General features: G+C 39.4%; 1 protein-coding gene across 23 annotated transcripts in view; it reads left to right on the top strand.

Annotated features, from left to right (window-relative positions):
* Positions 1-19,438, top strand: part of DTNA (dystrobrevin alpha) — a 354,043-nt gene that overhangs the window by 271,026 nt on the left and 63,579 nt on the right. For 13 of the 23 annotated variants that reach the window (XM_055323947.1, XM_055323949.1, XM_055323948.1 and 10 more), the window contains 6 exons: positions 4,517-4,671; positions 6,821-6,926; positions 8,179-8,345; positions 11,243-11,367; positions 15,973-16,056; positions 17,755-17,844. In XM_055323947.1, coding sequence (XP_055179922.1) covers positions 4,517-4,671; positions 6,821-6,926; positions 8,179-8,345; positions 11,243-11,367; positions 15,973-16,056; positions 17,755-17,844 — 727 coding nt within the window. Of the gene's footprint in view, positions 1-4,516; positions 4,672-6,820; positions 6,927-8,178; positions 8,346-11,242; positions 11,368-15,972; positions 16,057-17,393; positions 17,680-17,754; positions 17,845-19,438 lie in introns of those variants that run through there. The other 10 variants (XM_055323963.1, XM_055323962.1, XM_055323952.1 and 7 more) reach the window with 2 other exon arrangements.

The raw sequence follows: 19,438 nt of genomic DNA, 5'->3' as shown, positions 1-19,438 counted from the left end.
CCCCTTCAGTGCATTTTAAGAAGTTGACACATGCATGAGTCTCATTGGAAGTAAACTGCATTCTCCAGTCTGCAGAAATCAGCATCAGTGTCGCAAACTCGGGAGAACAACAAAAAAACAGGTAGTGTGATCATGAGACAGATCACGTTGCGCTCTTCTCTAATGTCGTCCCCAGCTCTCTGGCTGAGGAGTCACTCTTTGTATATTAATCCCAGGAAGGTGGTTTTAGTGGTTTCCTGGTAAGTCTACTGAGAGCAATTGTACAAAGACAATTTAGCTGAAAGCACTTTGGTTGGAAGAACTTCTCCAAAATGTTAATTAGTCAAAAATGAGTATCTTTAGTCACCAGTATTTCTAGTTTCAGTGATAATTATTAACTGAATACACAAATATGAGCAAATCTGCCCACAGACAGCAGAGGCTGACTCTGAATGAGTGAGATTTGTGAACATTTTCTCTGGTCTTCTCTCGCTGGCTTCACATAATGATAAAACAGGAGAAGTAATGATGTTCTGCATTGCTTTCATAATATGGAAAAGTAAAAGGAAAGGATATGGAATTTCTCGGCATTTGAGGGTTTTGTTTTCCCTTCTTTACATTCTAATTCAATTTAAGCCAATATGCCAGCTGCGCTTATTTGGCAGTTTTTCTATTTTTGTGCATGGGGATGAGAGATATTTAGTTGGTTCCAACTAGCCCCTTAATGTTGGAGAAGGCAGGACAAGAGTAATTGTTGCAAGTAAGTTAGACACGTTAGAAAGCAAAAAGTGGAAGACAGAAAATTTTAAAGTAAATTTTTCAAAGGGCTTTAAAATGCATGAAAGGGACGGCAACTCCACACTGCACCACAATTTCCAGTACTCGGGGGTGGGGCGGGGGTGCAGGAAGTAATATGCAGGCTGCTCACTGTGTCGGTCTAGGCAGCCTGGAGTAGGAGGGTGCCTTCTGCCGTCAGAGGACACAGCCACCGAAACATAAACTGACCTAATAAAAATACCCTGTTTCTGTCAGATTGTCCTTGGTCCATCTTTAAGCTATTGTTGTACTGAGTTGAGACATCTGTTTATATGTCTTCCTTGAGGTTCCCAGAGAGTCCTAAGGATCCTAAGAAATTCCGAATACAGTGCTCTTAAGCCGGGAATGTGAGTGGCTGTTCTAAAGCTTCTAGGGAGGGCTTGCTTCATTTAAGAGACTAGTCTTATGGCGAACACGATGTATTTGTTGAGTTTCTATGACTAAACTAATTGTTCTGCCTCCACACCTACCTCCAGGGTAATATTTCTACCTCACTAACCTGCCTTAAATTTTTAGTATCTTCCTCAACATCTTCTGGATGGAACTTAAATCCCTTAGTAGAGCCCGAAAGCTCTTTGTATCTCTACCTCATCTCCGACTGAGCCCTGTGTGCACCCAGGGCCCCTGCACAGTGAACTACTTGAAGAGCCTTGAGTGCATCATGCTTGAGCTTGCCTGTGCACATCCTGACTCTGTGTCCTAAAGTCTGACTAACCCCTAATCGTCCTTTATACTTGGCCTAGAAGTCACCTCTAGAAAGACCTAGAAGTCACCTGTGCAAGGAAATCTTCTCTGACCCACCCCTCACCCTGAAAGCCCGCTCTTTCAGCTCCTGCTGCACCCCCTACACCTTACTGTTCTGGTTGTCACTCCACTGTGTTACCACTTATGAGGTCATATGATGCATTGTGTAAGTGCATCTCTTTATCCTCAAGGGACTGGGACATCCCAGAGGTCAAGAACTATGTCCTATTACAGACCAACTCACAAAATTGGAAGATGGTCAATAGGTTAGATAATATTGGGTATGATTAGTGTATCAGTGTTAAATATACCAAAGTGGATAATGACCCTGTAATCCAGGGTAGACAAGCTGTGGCCTGTGAGCTAAAAATAGTTGTCACATTTTTAAAGGTTGTATAAAATACAAAGACAAATGTGTGACAAAGACCACATGTGGTCCACAAAACCTAAAATATTACTATCTGGCCCTTTACAGAAAAAGTTTGCTGACCCTTGCTGTAGTCTCATCAGAGGATATACCCTTATTCTTAGGGAAGACACACTGGCAATGTTCAGAGGTAAAGGCCATGATATATACAAATCAGTCTCAATTTGGAAAAAAATTGTATGTTTGCACACACATATATGCACACAGACAGACTTAGACCGATGTTAGATGGATAAAGAACTAGAGAGACAGATGATAGAATGATAAAGTATTGGAATAAAGTGTTAATAGATGAATCTGGACAAAGGGTATATGGGTGTTCTTTGTAGTACTCTTATTCTTGCAATCATTTTGTTAGGTTTGATATTATTTTCAAAGAAAATTTTGTTTTAATTCCTTAAAAAAATAAATATAAAAAAAGAACTATGTCCTGATTTTTCTGTATTCATTGCTTAGCACAATTTTATACATTTAATAAGCGCTAAGTTAATTTTAGTTGAACAAATCAATGAATATAAATTCTTCTAAAGTATCTGTCATTGTATGGTGCTATTGAAAATACAGTGAGGATTTAAAGCATGATTGGGAATGTTACAGAACAACCTCGTTGGGGAAGCAAAGCCTAAGCATATGAAGTAAATAACAGAAAAAAATGTAGTATGAAATTAACAAGTAAAAATAGCTAACATTTCTGTACTGTTTACTAAGTGCCAAGCACTATTCTGTGTCCTTTACATCTGTATATCTATTAACTAATTTAATCTTTGAAATAGCATTCTACTTTATTACATATACATATATTACCTATTAAAGCATATTCCATATGTGTATATGTATATTGTTACATATATATGTGCATGTATATATGTTGTTATATAACAATATGTATATAAAACAGAGGGCCCAGAACTATTTTGATAGCTTCCTCAGAGTTCTTTCATTTCTTTTTAAAAGCCAGAGTAGCCATTAATAGCCACTTCCCTTTGATTCCAGTGACCTAGCCCTAGTTTGGCTATTGCTTAGCAAAGTTTCATCAACACAAACACATTTAATATGAACTTCAAATTTGTGAAAGGTCAGTGTTGGTACTCCTGCTGCTTTTGCTCCAGTTAGAACTGTTGTCTAAATCCTTTCCATGGGAGATTTGAAAGACCTAGGCTACTTTTCAAAATGTGTCCTGGCCTGGAAAAGTCAAGCCTAGAAGATCACCAGGGTGACCCAATTACAGTTAACCAACCCGCCCAAAAACACACAAGATGGCAGCTCTGGTAAGAAAGTCCATTTACTTTTCCTGGGTTTCCTTTTTCCCCCATTTTTATTGGAATTCTTAAGTTTCTATATATGGGATCACATAAGACTTTTTTTGCTATTGGCAACTTTTTTCCCTTTTTTTGAACAGTAATAATGAACATAAGAGATAAAATTCACTAAGTTAACAATTGTGACAGCAGCTGAAAACATTAATTTTGCAGCTTAGGTAAAATTTCTTTAGCCTCATAATTGATAAACTATTTGAAACATACTAAAAATCCCTTATAATTAGAGTATTTGAAGGAAATGAGAATCCATCCACATCCTGAAAACATAATCCAGCAAACGCCTGTAATATGCTTAACAGCTGACTGCAGTGTAAAAATCATGTTCCCAGATTGCATTTTGACCTTGAGACATTAAGCCCAGAATGAACAGAGACAGAACATTGAATTTACAACAGTTTATCCCAACAGCTGTGCCAGTCTGGTTACAATCTAACACGGTGACAAACTGTATGATAGCAGAGGCTTTCATTCCCATAGTGACATCCACAGAGGAATTATAAAGTACCTTGAGAAATTATGCCATTAATATTCACTAAGTGCTCATAGTGGCAGAAACTGAAGAACAGAAGTTCAATGAAGACACAGGCTCCGTCCAGGACTCTGCCTTTACCTCATTGATCTTCCCCAAGGCCAGGCTCCCCCTCGACTGCCTGAGTCAAAAGACCCTTCCCTGTAAATCAAGTGCCTTCCACCCAGAACACAATGATTTATTGAAAGTTTTCTGCTTCTGTGGGAAGTTAATCAGGTGTTTTCATTACATCCTTATCCCCATTGTGTCTTTCATTTTTCAATATCTTAAACCAAAACTCAAAGGTCCTCATGATAACATAGATGGGTAAATAGCTAGCTAGACACATACACACCCCAGTGTTACAGTAAATGTTCATTGTGTGTTTCAATGAAGTCAGCATATTCCTCACATATACAAGAATTCCTTCCATTGAGTGATGTGTGAGGTGATAATTGACCTCAAAATAAAAACATTATGCTCTCTGTCTTATCAAAATATGCTAATTTTACCTAAATTAATGCTGTGTTCCAGAATTAGCTACAAAAAAACACCAAAGACCACACTATGCCAGGAATATTTCAGCATAACAATTAACTTCTATGTTATTCTTTCATAAAAAATTATTTATTCTGCTACAGTTTTTGTTATTTGTAGCAGACATGTCTTACTGAAACAGGAATATATTCATGCAATGAGTAAATGTCTTTTTCCTTCCATCAGATATTTTCTCCATGATTTCTGACTCCAGTGGGGTGATGGTTTATGGACGATATGATCAGTTCCTGCGGGAAGTTCTCAAACTACCCACAGCAGTTTTTGAAGGCCCTTCATTTGGTTACACAGAACAGTCAGCTAGATCCTGTTTCTCTCAACAGGTAGGAAACAAAGGAAATGTCTCTCACACAGTGGTGGTCCTTCGGTGTGTTACTCCAAGTCACTACTTAGACAAACTCCTCTTCATGATAACCTGTAGTATCTCCCACCCTCTGACAAGTGACCTCTGAGCCAGGAACTCAACTCAACATATCTGGAAAATAATAATCAACGGGACTTCCTGACCGTGAGCCAGGCACCATCCTGACCCCTTGACTTGCATTGTCTAATTTAATCATTCCACCAATCCTCCAGCCTCAATATCATTACTATTATTATTGCTGCTCTATCAAAAGAACTGAATAGTCACTCAGCCTCACTGAAACACAAGTCTGAGCCTGCGGCAAACTTCACCAATGTTTAGCAAAGGAAACAAGAAGGGAATCAATCATATAGCGTATGCCACACTCAGTCAGGAAGGCCCAACATATGACAAACACAGCTGCCTAAATCCCCCATGACATGATACATCAGGGATCCAGAGTGACACGTTTTCACTGGGGGGTAGATAGTACAAGTTAGCCCAGAGAAGTGGAATTCTTGGGGGCTTTCCATGTTTGTATCTGTCCAGTCATGTAGAAAGTCCACAAGTCTAGCACCATTCTCCAGCACAGTGCAATGGTAGTTTACAAACCCATAAATAGAAGAGTTACTTAAAATTTTTTAAAAATCCAAACTAACCAAGAATATTCTCTAAAAGGATCCCTTAAATAAGAAATCAGTGCAGAGCAGCCACTGAAAAACTGCATTTAACTGCCCACCTAGTAAACTTCATCAGTCTGTTTCCTAGTGACCTAGGAGGTCAGAGTGCTTCAGACATCCCTATGGGTCATGGATTTATGTAGAATCGTAACATATCCCGTACAACTAATAAGAGATGGGACAGTTTGGTACACTAAGTGCTGATTCCGCTCCCGTGTAGTCTCATCCAGAAAGCCTTTCTGACCCTCCCACTCCCCCCAGCCCCAGCCTGGCTTAAGTCCCTTATCTCTGCCCCGCTGAAGCAAGCTCCTTTTTATATTTCTCCTTCGAGTCTGTAACATCACAGTGGTTCCATTCACCTAAGCTTCCTTCCATACAACTTCCTCACCCCACAGTTCTCAACAGTCTTTAAGTCCTGCTGATTGCCCCTTTTAAATATTTCTCCCATCTCTGTCCTCATCCTCATCTGTTGCCCAGCCTATTGTTTTAACTTCCATGCTAGTCTCTCTCCCTCTCGATTTGTTTATTTGTACATTTGTACACTTGCAGATAGGCAAGTACAGAGAGGCTTTTTATTTTGGTGTAGTCCCAATAGTTCATTTTTGCTTTTGTTTCTCTTGATGACTCTCTTTATTTTCATAGGACCTACATGTTCAATAAGAATTATTTATGGTATTACCACTGCTCAAAATTCCTTTTGAAATATCTTATAGACTGTCCTATTACATAATTTTTTATATATCCTCAATGACGAGAAAAATATATATGTTAAAATCATAATAACAGTTTTGGAAACTGCCAGAAGTGATTTTTAGCCAGTATGATGAATGGTCAAAATGGATAAGATCATTTGAAGTATAAAAAGAGGCAACACAAACAAAAATAATAAGACCAGTTTATTTTTGTGCTTCATAAACTGGCTATCACAGCAGTTTGAATGATGAAATTTTAAACTTGTTTGCATTGCTTCATTGGAAAAAGAACAAGCCATTCCAAGAGATTATTTTAAAAGACAGTATTATTTTACAATTAGCTACAAATTGTGGTTGTTGCTTAAAAAATGCTGTCTCATTCTTTATACTTTACATAAAATACCTTTTTTTTAAGATTTTATTTATTTATTCATGAGAGACACAGAGAGAGAGAGGCAGAGACACAGGCAGAAGGAGAAGCAGACTCCATGCAGGGAGCCTGATATGGGACTTGATCCTGGGACTCTAGGATCAGGCCCTGGGCCAAAGGCAGGCGCTAAACTACTGAGCCACCCAGAGATCCCCCAACCCAAGGTTTAAAATCATATCTGGTTTTCTAGCTATCAGAATATATTCTGTTTCTTTATATATTAGATGTTAATTGAATGTCTTGCGTCTTTCATCAAAAATGGTATTTACATGGCATGTCATTTCAGATTATTCTCTCTTCTAAATTTTTGTGGGTTTTTTAATGCAGAAAAAAGTCACTTTAAATGGTTTCCTGGACACGCTCATGTCTGACCCTCCCCCCCAGTGTCTGGTCTGGCTGCCCCTTCTGCATAGACTGGCAAATGTGGAAAATGGTGAGTAGTCACTCCTGAGCTATGGCAGTTTTTTAAATTATCAAAATTAGGCTATCAAGCCTAGTTATTCAGCCAACGTCATTTAGTAGTTATGAGTTTTGAAAGCACCTTTCTCCCTCATCAGTAAGGCCTTAGAGGTCCATTGCAAAATTAGGACTGTCAATTCCATACACTTAATAAATCTCCCCACACGTCTCTCAGTTACGAGTCACGTGTGGCCATAGACTTGGCATAGCAGAAGAAGAATCTCAATATTGAAGATGACATTTTCTAGATTAGTTTTAGGGCTGAACTTCCAGTATTGGTATACATGGCATTGACTGTTCCTAGGCACTTGGCCAAGAATAGGCAGAGGAGATGAGGGGAAAAATTAGTTTATGGTACTTTACAAATGTTTAGTCTTGTGCTCCAAATGGAAGCTTTCAATGATTGTGGTTATAAAGAATAATTTGACCAAAGGCAAGAATTGTTGTTGCTTAATATCTTTAGCTCATAGCATGTAGACAGTTACTTGGATTTGATTATATGTTAGCTTCAAATCTCAAGTATTTTACCCTGCCTGCTTTATAATTCAAATTCAATTCTCTCTGTCAGGGAGAGTTAAATGTCTCTCAAACTATCTGAATTAGAAATGTATTCACATAATTTACACATCTCTTTGGGCCCTGTCCATCTGCCTCTAGGGAAAGAAAAAAAATTGTTGAATGGAAGTAATGCCACTCATTAAAGAAGCCCACAAGCCACTCCATTTTTTTAAACAAAATAATTCAATTCTCTCATCCAGTTTTTTTACTCTCTCTCCTTTCCCTTTCTATTTTCTCCCTCTCACTTTCCATTGCTCTAACACTGGCTCTCCACCCCTGGACAGTCAGTTGTGTTCATCTGTTGTGCTTCTGAGTCTTCTGGCGAGCTATGCTGGTCTCCTGGAAACAGAGAGAAGCTTGGGGGAAAGGCGAGTCAGTTTGGGTGATTTATATTCTTGTAGTGTAAGAGATGGAAGTGGAAAGAGAAATTTGTAGTTAAAAGAAGACCTATCCTCCATCCCTTTTCATTTCCTCCATCTCCACACACATGCTTTAAAGGGGTAGTGAGAGTCCAGGAATAAACATGATGCTTCTCTCGGCCAAAATTGACTATCATCTGAAATCATGGCACCCAGCAGAAAAGCTCCTGATAGACTGTAGGTTTCCTTATTCTGGCTAATGCTTGTATTTTTCTCTTTTTTTTTTTTCTCCATTTCATTCCCCCTTAGTCTTCCATCCGGTTGAATGTTCTTACTGCCACAGTGAGAGTATGATGGGATTCCGCTACCGATGCCAACAGTGTCACAATTACCAGCTCTGTCAAGACTGCTTCTGGAGGGGACATGCCGGCGGTTCCCATAGCAACCAGCACCAAATGAAAGAGTACACATCATGGGTAAGGCCAGGTCCAGGCAACCCTTTACACTTGGATGTGTGAGTGCCACTCAGAACGTAACAGAACAGCAAGGATGGTGGGAGAATCCAGGGGCAAACCTAACTTCTCCACTAGCATGCCTTCCTTGCCCTCTCCCCTCACCACCCCCCACCCTGACTTTACTGGGATGTCTTTGTTGCTGTATCTGAACCCAGTGCAGCTTCCTAAGACTTCAAGTATGGGAAGACTCCCACTCCGTTACTGCTTGGAATTCAGACCTGGTTTAGCCAACAACCAAACAAGCACCTTTGGGACATAATCTCATTTTCAAAGTCAGTTAAGATTCTCTCCAAGTTTTGTTTTGTTTCATTTGTGGGAATTGCTTAAAATGTATTGTTAGTTGCTTTTTTTCTCAGATTCTGGAGTTCTGTTAAGCGTGTGACTAGAGCAGAAAAGGAATGATGTGTGAGCCTGTGGGCTTCATTGTGTTGTTCCATTTTAGTTTTGTGGAGGTGGGGAGGTTGTGGCTCTATTAACAAATCATCTTTTTGGAAACTATGAAGAACCAGCTTATCAGAGGTGACCTGTGAGTGTCTGTCCATGTGATAGATGTGTGGGAGGAATTTGACTCCCTGAGCTTGGGGTTCAAGCAGTTTAGTTAACTAATGTGTCTCAGTTACACCCGAAGATCAAATCCTCAAAGATCAGCTCAAAGATGTTGTTCTTGTGCTTCTGTGAAAGCATTGCTGTAAAAAAAAAAAAAAGCATTGCTGTATATATGGATTGGGTTTTGTGGGATGTACCATCAGGCCTGCCAACCACTCTTGGAGTAGCTCTTACACAAGAAAAGGCAAACTTTTTATTATGGTTTTTTTTTTCCTATATTTTATGTGTTTCAATTAACCTATAGACTTTACTTACAGAGTAACTGCTCTTTAAAAAAAAAAAGGAGGGATCCCTGGGTGGCGCAGCGGTTTGGCGCCTGCCTTTGGCCCAGGGCGCGATCCTGGAGACCCGGGATCGAATCCCACGTCGGGCTCCCGGTGCATGGAGCCTGCTTCTCCCTCTGCCTGTGTCTCTGCCTCTCTCTCTCTCTCTCTGTGACTATCATAAATAAATTTAAAAAAAAAAATAAAAAAAAAATAAAAATAAATAAAAAAAAAAAGGAGATCTTCAGAAAATGCATTTTAATTCAGAATGTTCTTTCTAGGAATTATTGGGAATCAGCATTCAGTGTAAATATATTGATTTTTTTCAGCATCTGTCAGTTCTTCTCTAAGGCATCGTATATTGAGGGCTTTATACCAGTTCAGATGCCACCTCTCACTGTGGTTATGTCACCTGTTGAGCATGGATATACTAACACAGATCAAGAAATACAATTTAGAAAAAAAAAAGAAATACAATTTAGTACAGAATATAGGAGAAAACACTTTTATTTTCTTATGGTCAATATACTAGCAATTTTCAAACTTGTTCTAGTTCAAATTCTGGAGGGTTAGTGTTTGAGGACTAAGTGTGTTTTAATTATCATTTTATGTAAATGCTAAAATCAGTTTAAGAGCCTCTTTCTTGGGATCCCTGGGTGGCGCAGCGGTTTAGCGCCTGCCTTTGGCCCAGGGCGCGATCCTGGAGACCCAGGATCGAATCCCACGTCGGGCTCCCGGTGCATGGAGCCTGCTTCTCCCTCTGCCTATGTTTCTGCCTCTCTCTCTCTCTCTCTGTGACTATCATAAATAAATAAAAATTAAAAAAAATATATAAAAAAAAGTTTAAAAAAAAAAAAAGAGCCTCTTTCTTACAGGTTATGTACTCAAAGTTATGTGGTAGGGCAATGTCTTTACAAAGTAGGATAAGACCTCTCAAGAGGGTAAAGAGGTTCCAGTGTTTGTGGGGGTGAAAAACAGCTGTTGTGGTTTTTTGTTTGTTTGTTTGTTTGTTTTTGTGGTTGTGTTTTAGGAGTTCTGTGAATTATACCTCCTAGCAAAAGCCAAAGAGGGATTTCTTGAACAATGCTCCTAACCCTTAGCTTTTAAAAAGTACAAAAGTCACCTCATTGTATTGCCAATTATGGGCTCTCTGCATAAAAGGAAGTAACAAAATTATAAGTGTCTTCTCATAAAAAGGAAAAGTTGGCATAAAGACTTAGTATATGTGGTAGATTATTTTTGATACATTTGGCTATGGAATGTTAAGACATACATCCCACTAGTCTAAATGAAAAAGAGATAACATGATGCTCTGGAAAAAAACATGAATTTTAAGCCCCAAAGACTTAGATTGAAGTTCCACTTTTACTTTTAACTGGGTGTTTCCAGCCACACCTGAAATGTCTTGCACCTGGGTATCTGTGAAAGCTTCTGCTCACCTTCTTACTTCCACTCCTATCTCCTCCCAAATCATTTTCTGTTTTTAAGCAGGAGTAATCCTTCTAGAAGCACACTGATCCTGTCACCTCTACGATTTAATCTCTTCATTGTCTCCTTCTGCATTGGAGATAAAGACCACAGTCCTTGATGTGGCATAGAAGGACTTCAAAGGTCTGCCTTCTGGTTTCCTCTCCAGAATGGGGTTTCTTCTTCTTCTTCCATCTGGAATTACCTTCCCAGTCCCCTGACTTTTCATCAGAAGGACTCCTGCTGGTCCCTTAAGTCCCAGCTCAGATGTCCCATATACAATGACTACTTCCATTTATCATGGCATTTGCAGGCACTAAGCAGCAGGAGGCAGGTACTCTGGTGGCTTGTCCCAGCACTTTAGTCCCAGCATTGAACAAACTCTCTGATTTATAGTAGATATTCAAAGACAATTTCATGAATGAATGAATGAATGAATGATTATGAAAGCAAATCATCTCATAAAATGTCACATACATGAATGTTAGTTATTATCACTTCTACCTTTCTTCTTCTCTCCAGAAATCCCCTGCTAAGAAGCTAACTAATGCATTAAGCAAGTCTCTGAGCTGTGCTTCCAGCCGTGAACCCTTGCACCCTATGTTCCCTGACCAGCCTGAGAAGCCACTCAATTTGGCCCACATTGTGTGAGTATCTGCCTTCCAGATGAAAAGACATGTTTCTTCATTGACCGATGTTCACATCCATACAAAGGCAATTTTGTATCAGTTGTCAGGGACCAAGTTTTGAATTTTAATTGTAAAAAAAAAGTAAAAATAATGTGATTATTATTTTTTTATTGTATGGATAAGCAGTACTTCTGTCTTGACAGTACTTCTGTCTTACTTGACTGTACAAGTAAAGTATGTAACACTAATGTTATTTGCCTACAGGTGGAAAATATTCAGGAAGCATCATTATAAAATACAGAAGTTGGTAGAGTTTTTGCAATTGGACATTAATGATCAATGGAATTAACCATAATAAGAAAATACTAAAGCACACTGTACCTTAATACCATAGGTGCTTTGAGTCTCAATTATAAAAGCTCTTTGTTTCATTTATCTGCAGAGCCAGTCATCTTAAAGATAGCAACAAATCTAAAAATTGTTGTCTTATCCCAAATGACACAACTTTAAAAGAATCATGGCCCACACATGGGAAGGTGAAAGAGGAGGAGGGGTTGGTGGTAAAATTCTTCAGAACATCCATAAACAGACTTTAAAAATTCTTTCTCCAAAGTATATGTGACTTTGGTGGCCAGAGCAGATGAGCCAGGAAACAGTGCTACCCACCCATTCCTTCCACCTCCCAGAAGCCTTATGCCCTAGAGCCTCTCTCTGGCCCAAGTGGCCAGATAGCAGGGAGGCTTAGACAGAAGAAAGTATTTCCTCCTTGGTGTTATCTTGGGCTCAAAAGAAGAAACAAACTTGTCATCTGCTTCTGTGCCCAATTAGGAATTATGTAGTCACAGGTACCTTCGAAAGACTCTAGAAAAGGTGGTTCCCCCTCAATACAAACTGCTTTCTGTTTTGCACAGTTCAGCAGGGCCTATGTTTGCATGTTGACATCGAGAGGTGGGCTGGTTAGTCCTATCCATGTTAGAAGTCCACCAGTATAAAGTTCAAACTTTGGTTCCTGCTTCAGGCAGTTCAGAACGTGACCTCTTAGGGGTGCCATGATGGTTCTGAGACCTATATGAAAGCAAGAACTCTTTCCTCTGATGGACCTAAGCAAATACCATCAAGTGATTTGTGCAGTGTCATGTCTCTGGCTTTGTATTACTACTGTGGAGTTCTGTTTGGTTTGCTCCCAAGTGTGCATTGAGGGTTTACTGCCTTCAGCAATACACACAGCCTGGAGGATTTTGTCGCTGGCATGGGCTAAGCATCCAAACTAATGTAAGCCAATTCTGTAGAATGTGGTTAACTTATTTTTGGAAATTCTGATCCTAAAAATAAGCCTTAAAAGAAACTAGGGATAAATAAATCTGGGGAATATACCAAAGGGCCAGTCACTTGCGAAAAATGACCTCACACAAGCTGTTCTTATTAAGGTCTCAATTCTTTGTCCCAGAGCCAGAGACAGTCACTAAGTTGCTACTAAATGAATAAAACTAAGTGAGAGCAAGTCCATGCTCTCTGAACTCTGCTGTGGAGTCACTTCCTGCCAGCCCGGCTAGAAGTCTCACCCCAGAAAACAATGTTCAATCAGAGCTGATGGGTGTAAGGAAACAAGAGAGAGTAGATGTGAACATCCTGACCCTAAGAGCTTTGCAGCAGAACACAGAATTAGGAGGCCCCCTTCCTCTTGGAGACAAAATTAGGAAGTGAGATAGAGTGAAAAATGAAAGTCAATTTCATGGTCTGTCACACTATTACCTAGCCCAGGGCCTGTACCCAGTCATAGTCTGGCCTGATGTGTGTGTGTGTGTGTGTGTGTGTGTGTGTGTGTGCGTGCGCGCGCGCGTGTGCATGTGTATTTAATTGGCTAATGAGGAAACAAATTTTTGACTTTATAGTGGCAATCTGATCTGTTGTATTATTCACTGAACTGAGGGCACTCTCTACACAATTTAAGTTCCATGAAGAGTTTCAGGATTCCTTTAAAATTCTACACTAATATGCCTTCTTCTGAGAAAAGTTCCATTTATTTAACCAGATTCTCCAAATAGTCCTCAAATCAAAATAGTGGTCTGTACTCACTGATAGTATATTTTTTCCAGGCGAATGTCTTAATTTTAAAATGCAAATTGTGAAAAATGTTTAATTGTCAAAATAACATATAAGAAACTCTGCACTCTGAATGTCCAATCTCTATTAGACCAGAAATTTTTTTCTATTTTTAGCTTTAGACATTGTCCTCTCATTTATTATTCAGATGTTTTTGCCCTGAACAGATATCCATGCCTTTTTCTTTTGTTTTTTTGGATGGAGATAGCTCAGGCTTCTAATTTTAAAATATACCATTCATTTAGCTATTCTACATTATCATAGGTATGTAGGGCCACTTAAGTGGTGATATTTTGGTATTTTAGCATTTGTTCTTCCCTGTTGTATTTCTTGCTAATTTTACCATGATTAACAGTCTGTATTCTATTCAATTTCTCGCTGCCAAAAGTGATACGTGGTAAGTAGTTCAATAGTTCCCTGTGTGCCTATAAAGACGTATAATCATAAGTGGTTATGAGACACAAAACAAGTGAGTAGCATGAGGCTAGTTTAAAACTAATTCTGCCTTAAGCCAAATACTCTCCATACACCAGACAAATGCCAATTTCATAAAAATGTCCTCTGTGAAGGTATTGTCCACTAGGAAAATTTTGTACTAGATCCCTGTGACTTTATCTTGTGGAGCTATTTCTTTTTCAGAAGAATAAATATGTTTAAAATTCCCAGTGTGACCTAATTATTAGATAAAGTAACTTCCCAATTGATTATGGAGGAAATAGGAACATCAGTCAGTCCTTTTGAAAGCTGCCACGTGGTGCCAAGGCTATTCATCCCGTGTTCCCAAGTTCAGCATTTCCACGATGAACCTTAAACATGAAGCCATTTACTAAGAAACTGCAATTTCATCTTTGCAGGGACAAGATACTATAGGGTAAATTTAGCAGGATAGTTAAAAAGCATTCCAGGTCCACTTTTGTTTTCTCATTTCCTAGAGCTAGAGCACGCGGGGGAAAAAGACAAAAGAAAACTAGAAATGTTGGCCAAGTTGATTGTTTCAACTTGTTTCAAAGTTAAAATGAAGATAGTTAATTCTTCTTACTGTTTGAAAATCTGATTTGCCTAACTTCAAAATTCACAGAGGACATTTGTATAAAATTAGCCTCCTGCTTATAAAGTTAAAGTGTTGTGCTCAAGGCAGAATTAGTTTTAAACTAATCTCATGTGTCAAAGACACATCCTAGGCAAGTAATGCAAAACACTCAGGTAGTTTTTAGAATGTCAACTAATATGTTTAGAGTAGATGAAATATTGAAGCTGCTGTTTTGACCTCATATGATGTCTATAAAAAATCTTAGAACACTGTTTAGCACCAACTACTGGGAGCGCAAGTTTTCAGTGAATTTTTGCATATAGTGCTGATGTTTTAAAACCTTTAGAGCATTGTGTCCAGTCCCATAAACATAGTGGGGTAAAGCCTACCTTTTTCTCAGAACTTCTGCATTGTGGAATCCAAAACCAACTTTGGTTGCCTAAGGTAGATATTAAACCATTAAAATTTTGTCTCTTGATCAAGCTAACACAACTAGATTCTGTAGGCTACTGTGATTAATATCTGGTGTCCAAAAAATCTGCACTGTCAAAATCAAATATAGAACAATAGTGAGACCAAAATTTCCTCTGACTCAGAATGATGCCCTGCCTCATTATCCATATTCTGAACTCTCAATCCCATCTCATGGAACATATTCCAGTGAACCTAAAAAAAGACTAAAAACCACTTGATGATGAGATATGCATCTTAGCTCGATCATTTTGCCTGAACTAAGACATTAGCAATTGGGACAAAATGACAGGCTAAAATGAAAAATACGAGTGGGAATAACAGACCCCATGCAGACAGGGTTTGAGGCCATTCACAATTCTGAGAAATACTGAACCCTATTTTCTTTCTGTCATCCTATGAAAAGAAGTTTATGAGATGCTGTGCACTCTATGTGCCCTATTATATGGAACATCTAAATAAAAGAAACCCAATAAATCCTGCAATGCTTGATTGAATCTTCACATAGAACAAAGAGCAAATCAGGCATGATATGATTTCACAACGGGGTCCATCTAGACCAGGTATATTGAGAAAGGGCCATCGTCATGTGGAGCACAGGAGAAGTTTCTGAAGCCTCAGGAAACCTCTGCTTTCCAAGAGGATGTAGATTCTGCTTATCATCAGTTTTTCAGAAGTTCTCCTTTTAGGAAACAGTGGACCTGAAGCTACCTTAAAGCCCTTGCTCCATTCAAGAATATGACTCAATGAAACACCAAGACTCAAAGCTCATGGATAAACATTCCTATGGTGTCCAGAGATTTTCCTCCTAATGTTTCATGAACAATCCACATTTTTAAGGAAATGTAACTTCCCAAAATACTTAAAGAGTTTCATGGCAAAATATAAAACTTTGTGTTGATCCTGAGTAAGATAGAACTCTGACCTTCCAAGCCCCTTTCCTAGAGAGGTGGTGGATAGTTTTTAACTTGTGACTTTGACTTGTTTTAACTTTCCATCCACACTGTACTTCGTTTTAGGCCTCCCAGACCTGTAACCAGCATGAATGACACCCTCTTCTCCCACTCTGTTCCTTCCTCAGGAAGTCCTTTTATTACCAGGAGGTAAGTTCCAGTCTTATTATGAAATAAGCCCTCTCCTTGGTAATGACCCCTAATTCTGTGTGAAGAACAATATTCTAATGTAAGCCAGGTGTGGAAGATTATTGTTAGAAACTAGTTTGTAAATATCTGTCACAAGTTTTCACTTTCATTCATTTGGATGCTTTTGAAGATGGCTGGGATGGCTTTTGGGAGAATGTCACTTCTGGGAACTTGCATTTACAACCTCTTCATTTTAAGAATATAGGATATGTTTAAGTTTTACGACCAAGACACATGTATCCATGTTGTTGAGAAAGTCACTTTCAGAGCACTTGGAATGGCCCCTTAAATGAGAGTATTGGACTTTCAAGATACAATGGGAAAGTATTGGGTACATTCTGAAACATCTTATCACCTTATCTCATAATTTGGTGAACTCTGTGGAGTTCCTAAGGCTAGAGGCTGAAGACCAAACTTGGAAGTGTAGTTCCCACATCAGTGATTTCAAGGGAAAATAACAAGAACTTTTTAAAAAGTGGGTACATGCCTCCTATTTTTATACAAAGATCCACTCCCATGTGAACAAAGAACAGATGAACCAAATACTTCTCTCAGAGCTAGCTTGATAAAGATGCTGGGTCAAATTGGTCATTTGATCAAATCTCACAAATAAAGTACCAGGAACTTATATTATAAATACACAGAGAAGGCCCACAGGAAAGCAGAAACAAAGGTAAGGAAAATTGGAGTGAGTAATGAACATAAGATTTCAGATGCCTTTCAGCAGGAAAAAAAAAAATCAACCCCATGTTTCATAAAAGGAACATAATCAGTCTTTTCCCCTGGAGAGGTTTGTGGGTACCAATTTCATTGTAGTATCCTGATACGTTCGAGTGAGGGTTTGCCCACAGTGAGACGCATAATGCTGCTGATTTTTTTCCCTGATTTCCTGTATTTGCCCATCAGCAGGAGTGGGAGATGAAGAAGTTCCCCATAATTGTAATTAGCATAATAAATAGAATGTGGTGCTGCCTCCCTAGAAATTAAGCAAGTCCGTAACAAGTGGAAATGAGGACGTGAAATTGAACAGTAGAACAGCCAGGGTGAAATAACATGGTCTAGGTCCTCAGTATGTTCCTTTTAGCACTCCCTTGCAAGCCACCAGCAAATTCAACCATCTTTTCTGACACAAAATCAAACTGGAAAGTCTATAAGGGACATGGGCCCATACCTCAATTGAGGAAAGATCTTGCAATGATGTTCAGAAAGATGGGCTTTTATTAGGAAACCGTGCATTCTGCAAATGTCAAGCAGAGATAGATTCCATCCTTACTGAAGATCATTTTATATCATTTCAGCTCGGACCCTGCTTATGGTGGATGCGTCTAGATGGATAACATGGCTTCCTCTCCTCTAAAATATTCCTATAATACTTTGAGCTGTTCTGGTTCCTCCAGGGTGTGTGGTACCCAGTAACCCAAACTATGATCATTTCCCTTTTTTCCCCATCTTCAGTCCTTTTGGAATGCTCTCTGTGAACCACAGATAACGTTGTTTAAAGTTTGTGGGTCTTGCTATCACCATGGAGGTTCGCCTCTGGTTTCTGTTTGAAGGGGGCTGCTCAATAAAGCTGTGTACACTGAACATCTTTCCTCTCTGAGTGGGCCTTGCTCTGTCCATGGAAGGTTTTAATGAGGTCTCCTTGTTTGCATCCCTCAGGTTACCTGAGGGGCTAAGTGCATCCAGCCCTGGGGCTGAGGAGCATTCGTTCATAAAGCTGTATGTAGATCAGCTTGACCACGGCACACGGTCAGTATCCCAGCTCTGAATCACTAATTGTAGCTAGTAGTTCCAGAGCTAGACTGCTAGTCATCCTCCTCCATCACTAAAAGCCTCTTCTACTATGTTTTAGTAGAGATATAGAAGTCTTCTGGGGCTTCATGAGATTCTGTAGAGAATTTTCAACCTGAGCTGGACTCCTCAGCTCTTTCCTCTCTTTTCTGCTTACCTCATTGATTCTGCAGCCTCATACCAGCATATATGAGATGCATATATATGAAGAGTACCAAGCTGGAGCTTCTTCCTTGCTTTAGTATCATCTGCAAGACTCCAGATGGTGGTTTTTTAGAGTCATGAATCAGAGTCTCTTGGAGTGATTGATCTTTAGCAATAACAGGGTGAGGCCGAGACAATGTCACATGACTGGACCACATTGTGGTAGAAGACTTGAGAATTTAGGCCTGATTGGCCCACTAGGCCTGGACGCCTTTTCCCCCAGGTAAGGCAGTCTGATTCCTACTAAAGTAGCAATTTCAAAACCAATTCCATGCTCTAAGTCCTTAATTTCTTGCAGTTGACAATGCTGGTGGTGACCCACTGTTTATTTCTTGACCATGCCCATACACACAGATTGATGGAAACCCATCATGCCAAATGCAGGCATAAATTAAAGGTCCTATTCTTCCTACAATTGGAACTGAACCAAAGAAATATGATCTAGAGCTCTGTCCTCACTCCTGCCCAAACCCAACTGTCCTTTTTAAAAATCTGATAAAACCTAAAACTGATGGTGCTGGTCAGTGTTAAGGCAGCATTAAGAAAGTAGGGAGGTTTGGCATACAGATATTTTATTTGGCCTGAGTTTTGGGTCTTTTGTATTGTGACAGATCTTGGAAAGATAAAGCAGAATGAGGATGAATTGAAATCACCACTCCAGAATCCTCGATACAAACTCCTGGCATTACTCACCTTGAGTGCTTGAGTGCTTTACAAGCATACCACTTTGATCTTCAAAAGGCACTAGGGCATATCTTTGAAGTCCTTTGACACCCCAGCAATCTACCTCACACAGATTTACGAGCATATAGCTCTGGTTACCACCATCATCTGTTGCAGCCCTGTTCTTATTTGCACTTCTAGCTATGTTATTTGATTCACCTTTCCCTTACTTAAAAGAAAAGAGGGAATTCTCAAAGGCACTCTCCATTAAACTTGTAAAGTTCTCGTATGTGCGTGTGCATGTGTGTGCAGCTAGGTACAACGTGGGTCAAAGAACACAATTCGGGGACTAATTCACCTCATTCATTTTTGTGATCATAACCATATCCCTAAACCTAGATTATTTTCTTATAAATGCATAAATTCACAGGGAAAAATGCTGGAGCAATGGAAATCTATCATCACCACTAAGAAAAGAGCACCAAGGGCCATGTATGGTGTGGCAGCAACATTATCCATGCTTATGAAAGATTGACTATCGTTACTGCAAAGAGTATTGCAAGGGCTGACCAAAGGGCCCCTTCTTCCCTTCACTCTCTTAGCATTGTGCCCCTGCTATCTACTGTCTTTGTAGGCATCATGCCCCCTTTGCAAAATCTTAATTAGCTTGATAAAATCCTTGCTT

This window comes from Nyctereutes procyonoides, unplaced genomic scaffold (genome assembly GCF_905146905.1).
Source record: "Nyctereutes procyonoides isolate TBG_1078 unplaced genomic scaffold, NYPRO_anot_genome, whole genome shotgun sequence".
Taxonomy (NCBI): Eukaryota; Metazoa; Chordata; class Mammalia; order Carnivora; family Canidae; genus Nyctereutes; species Nyctereutes procyonoides.
This window is presented reverse-complemented; position numbering and strand designations above follow the sequence as displayed.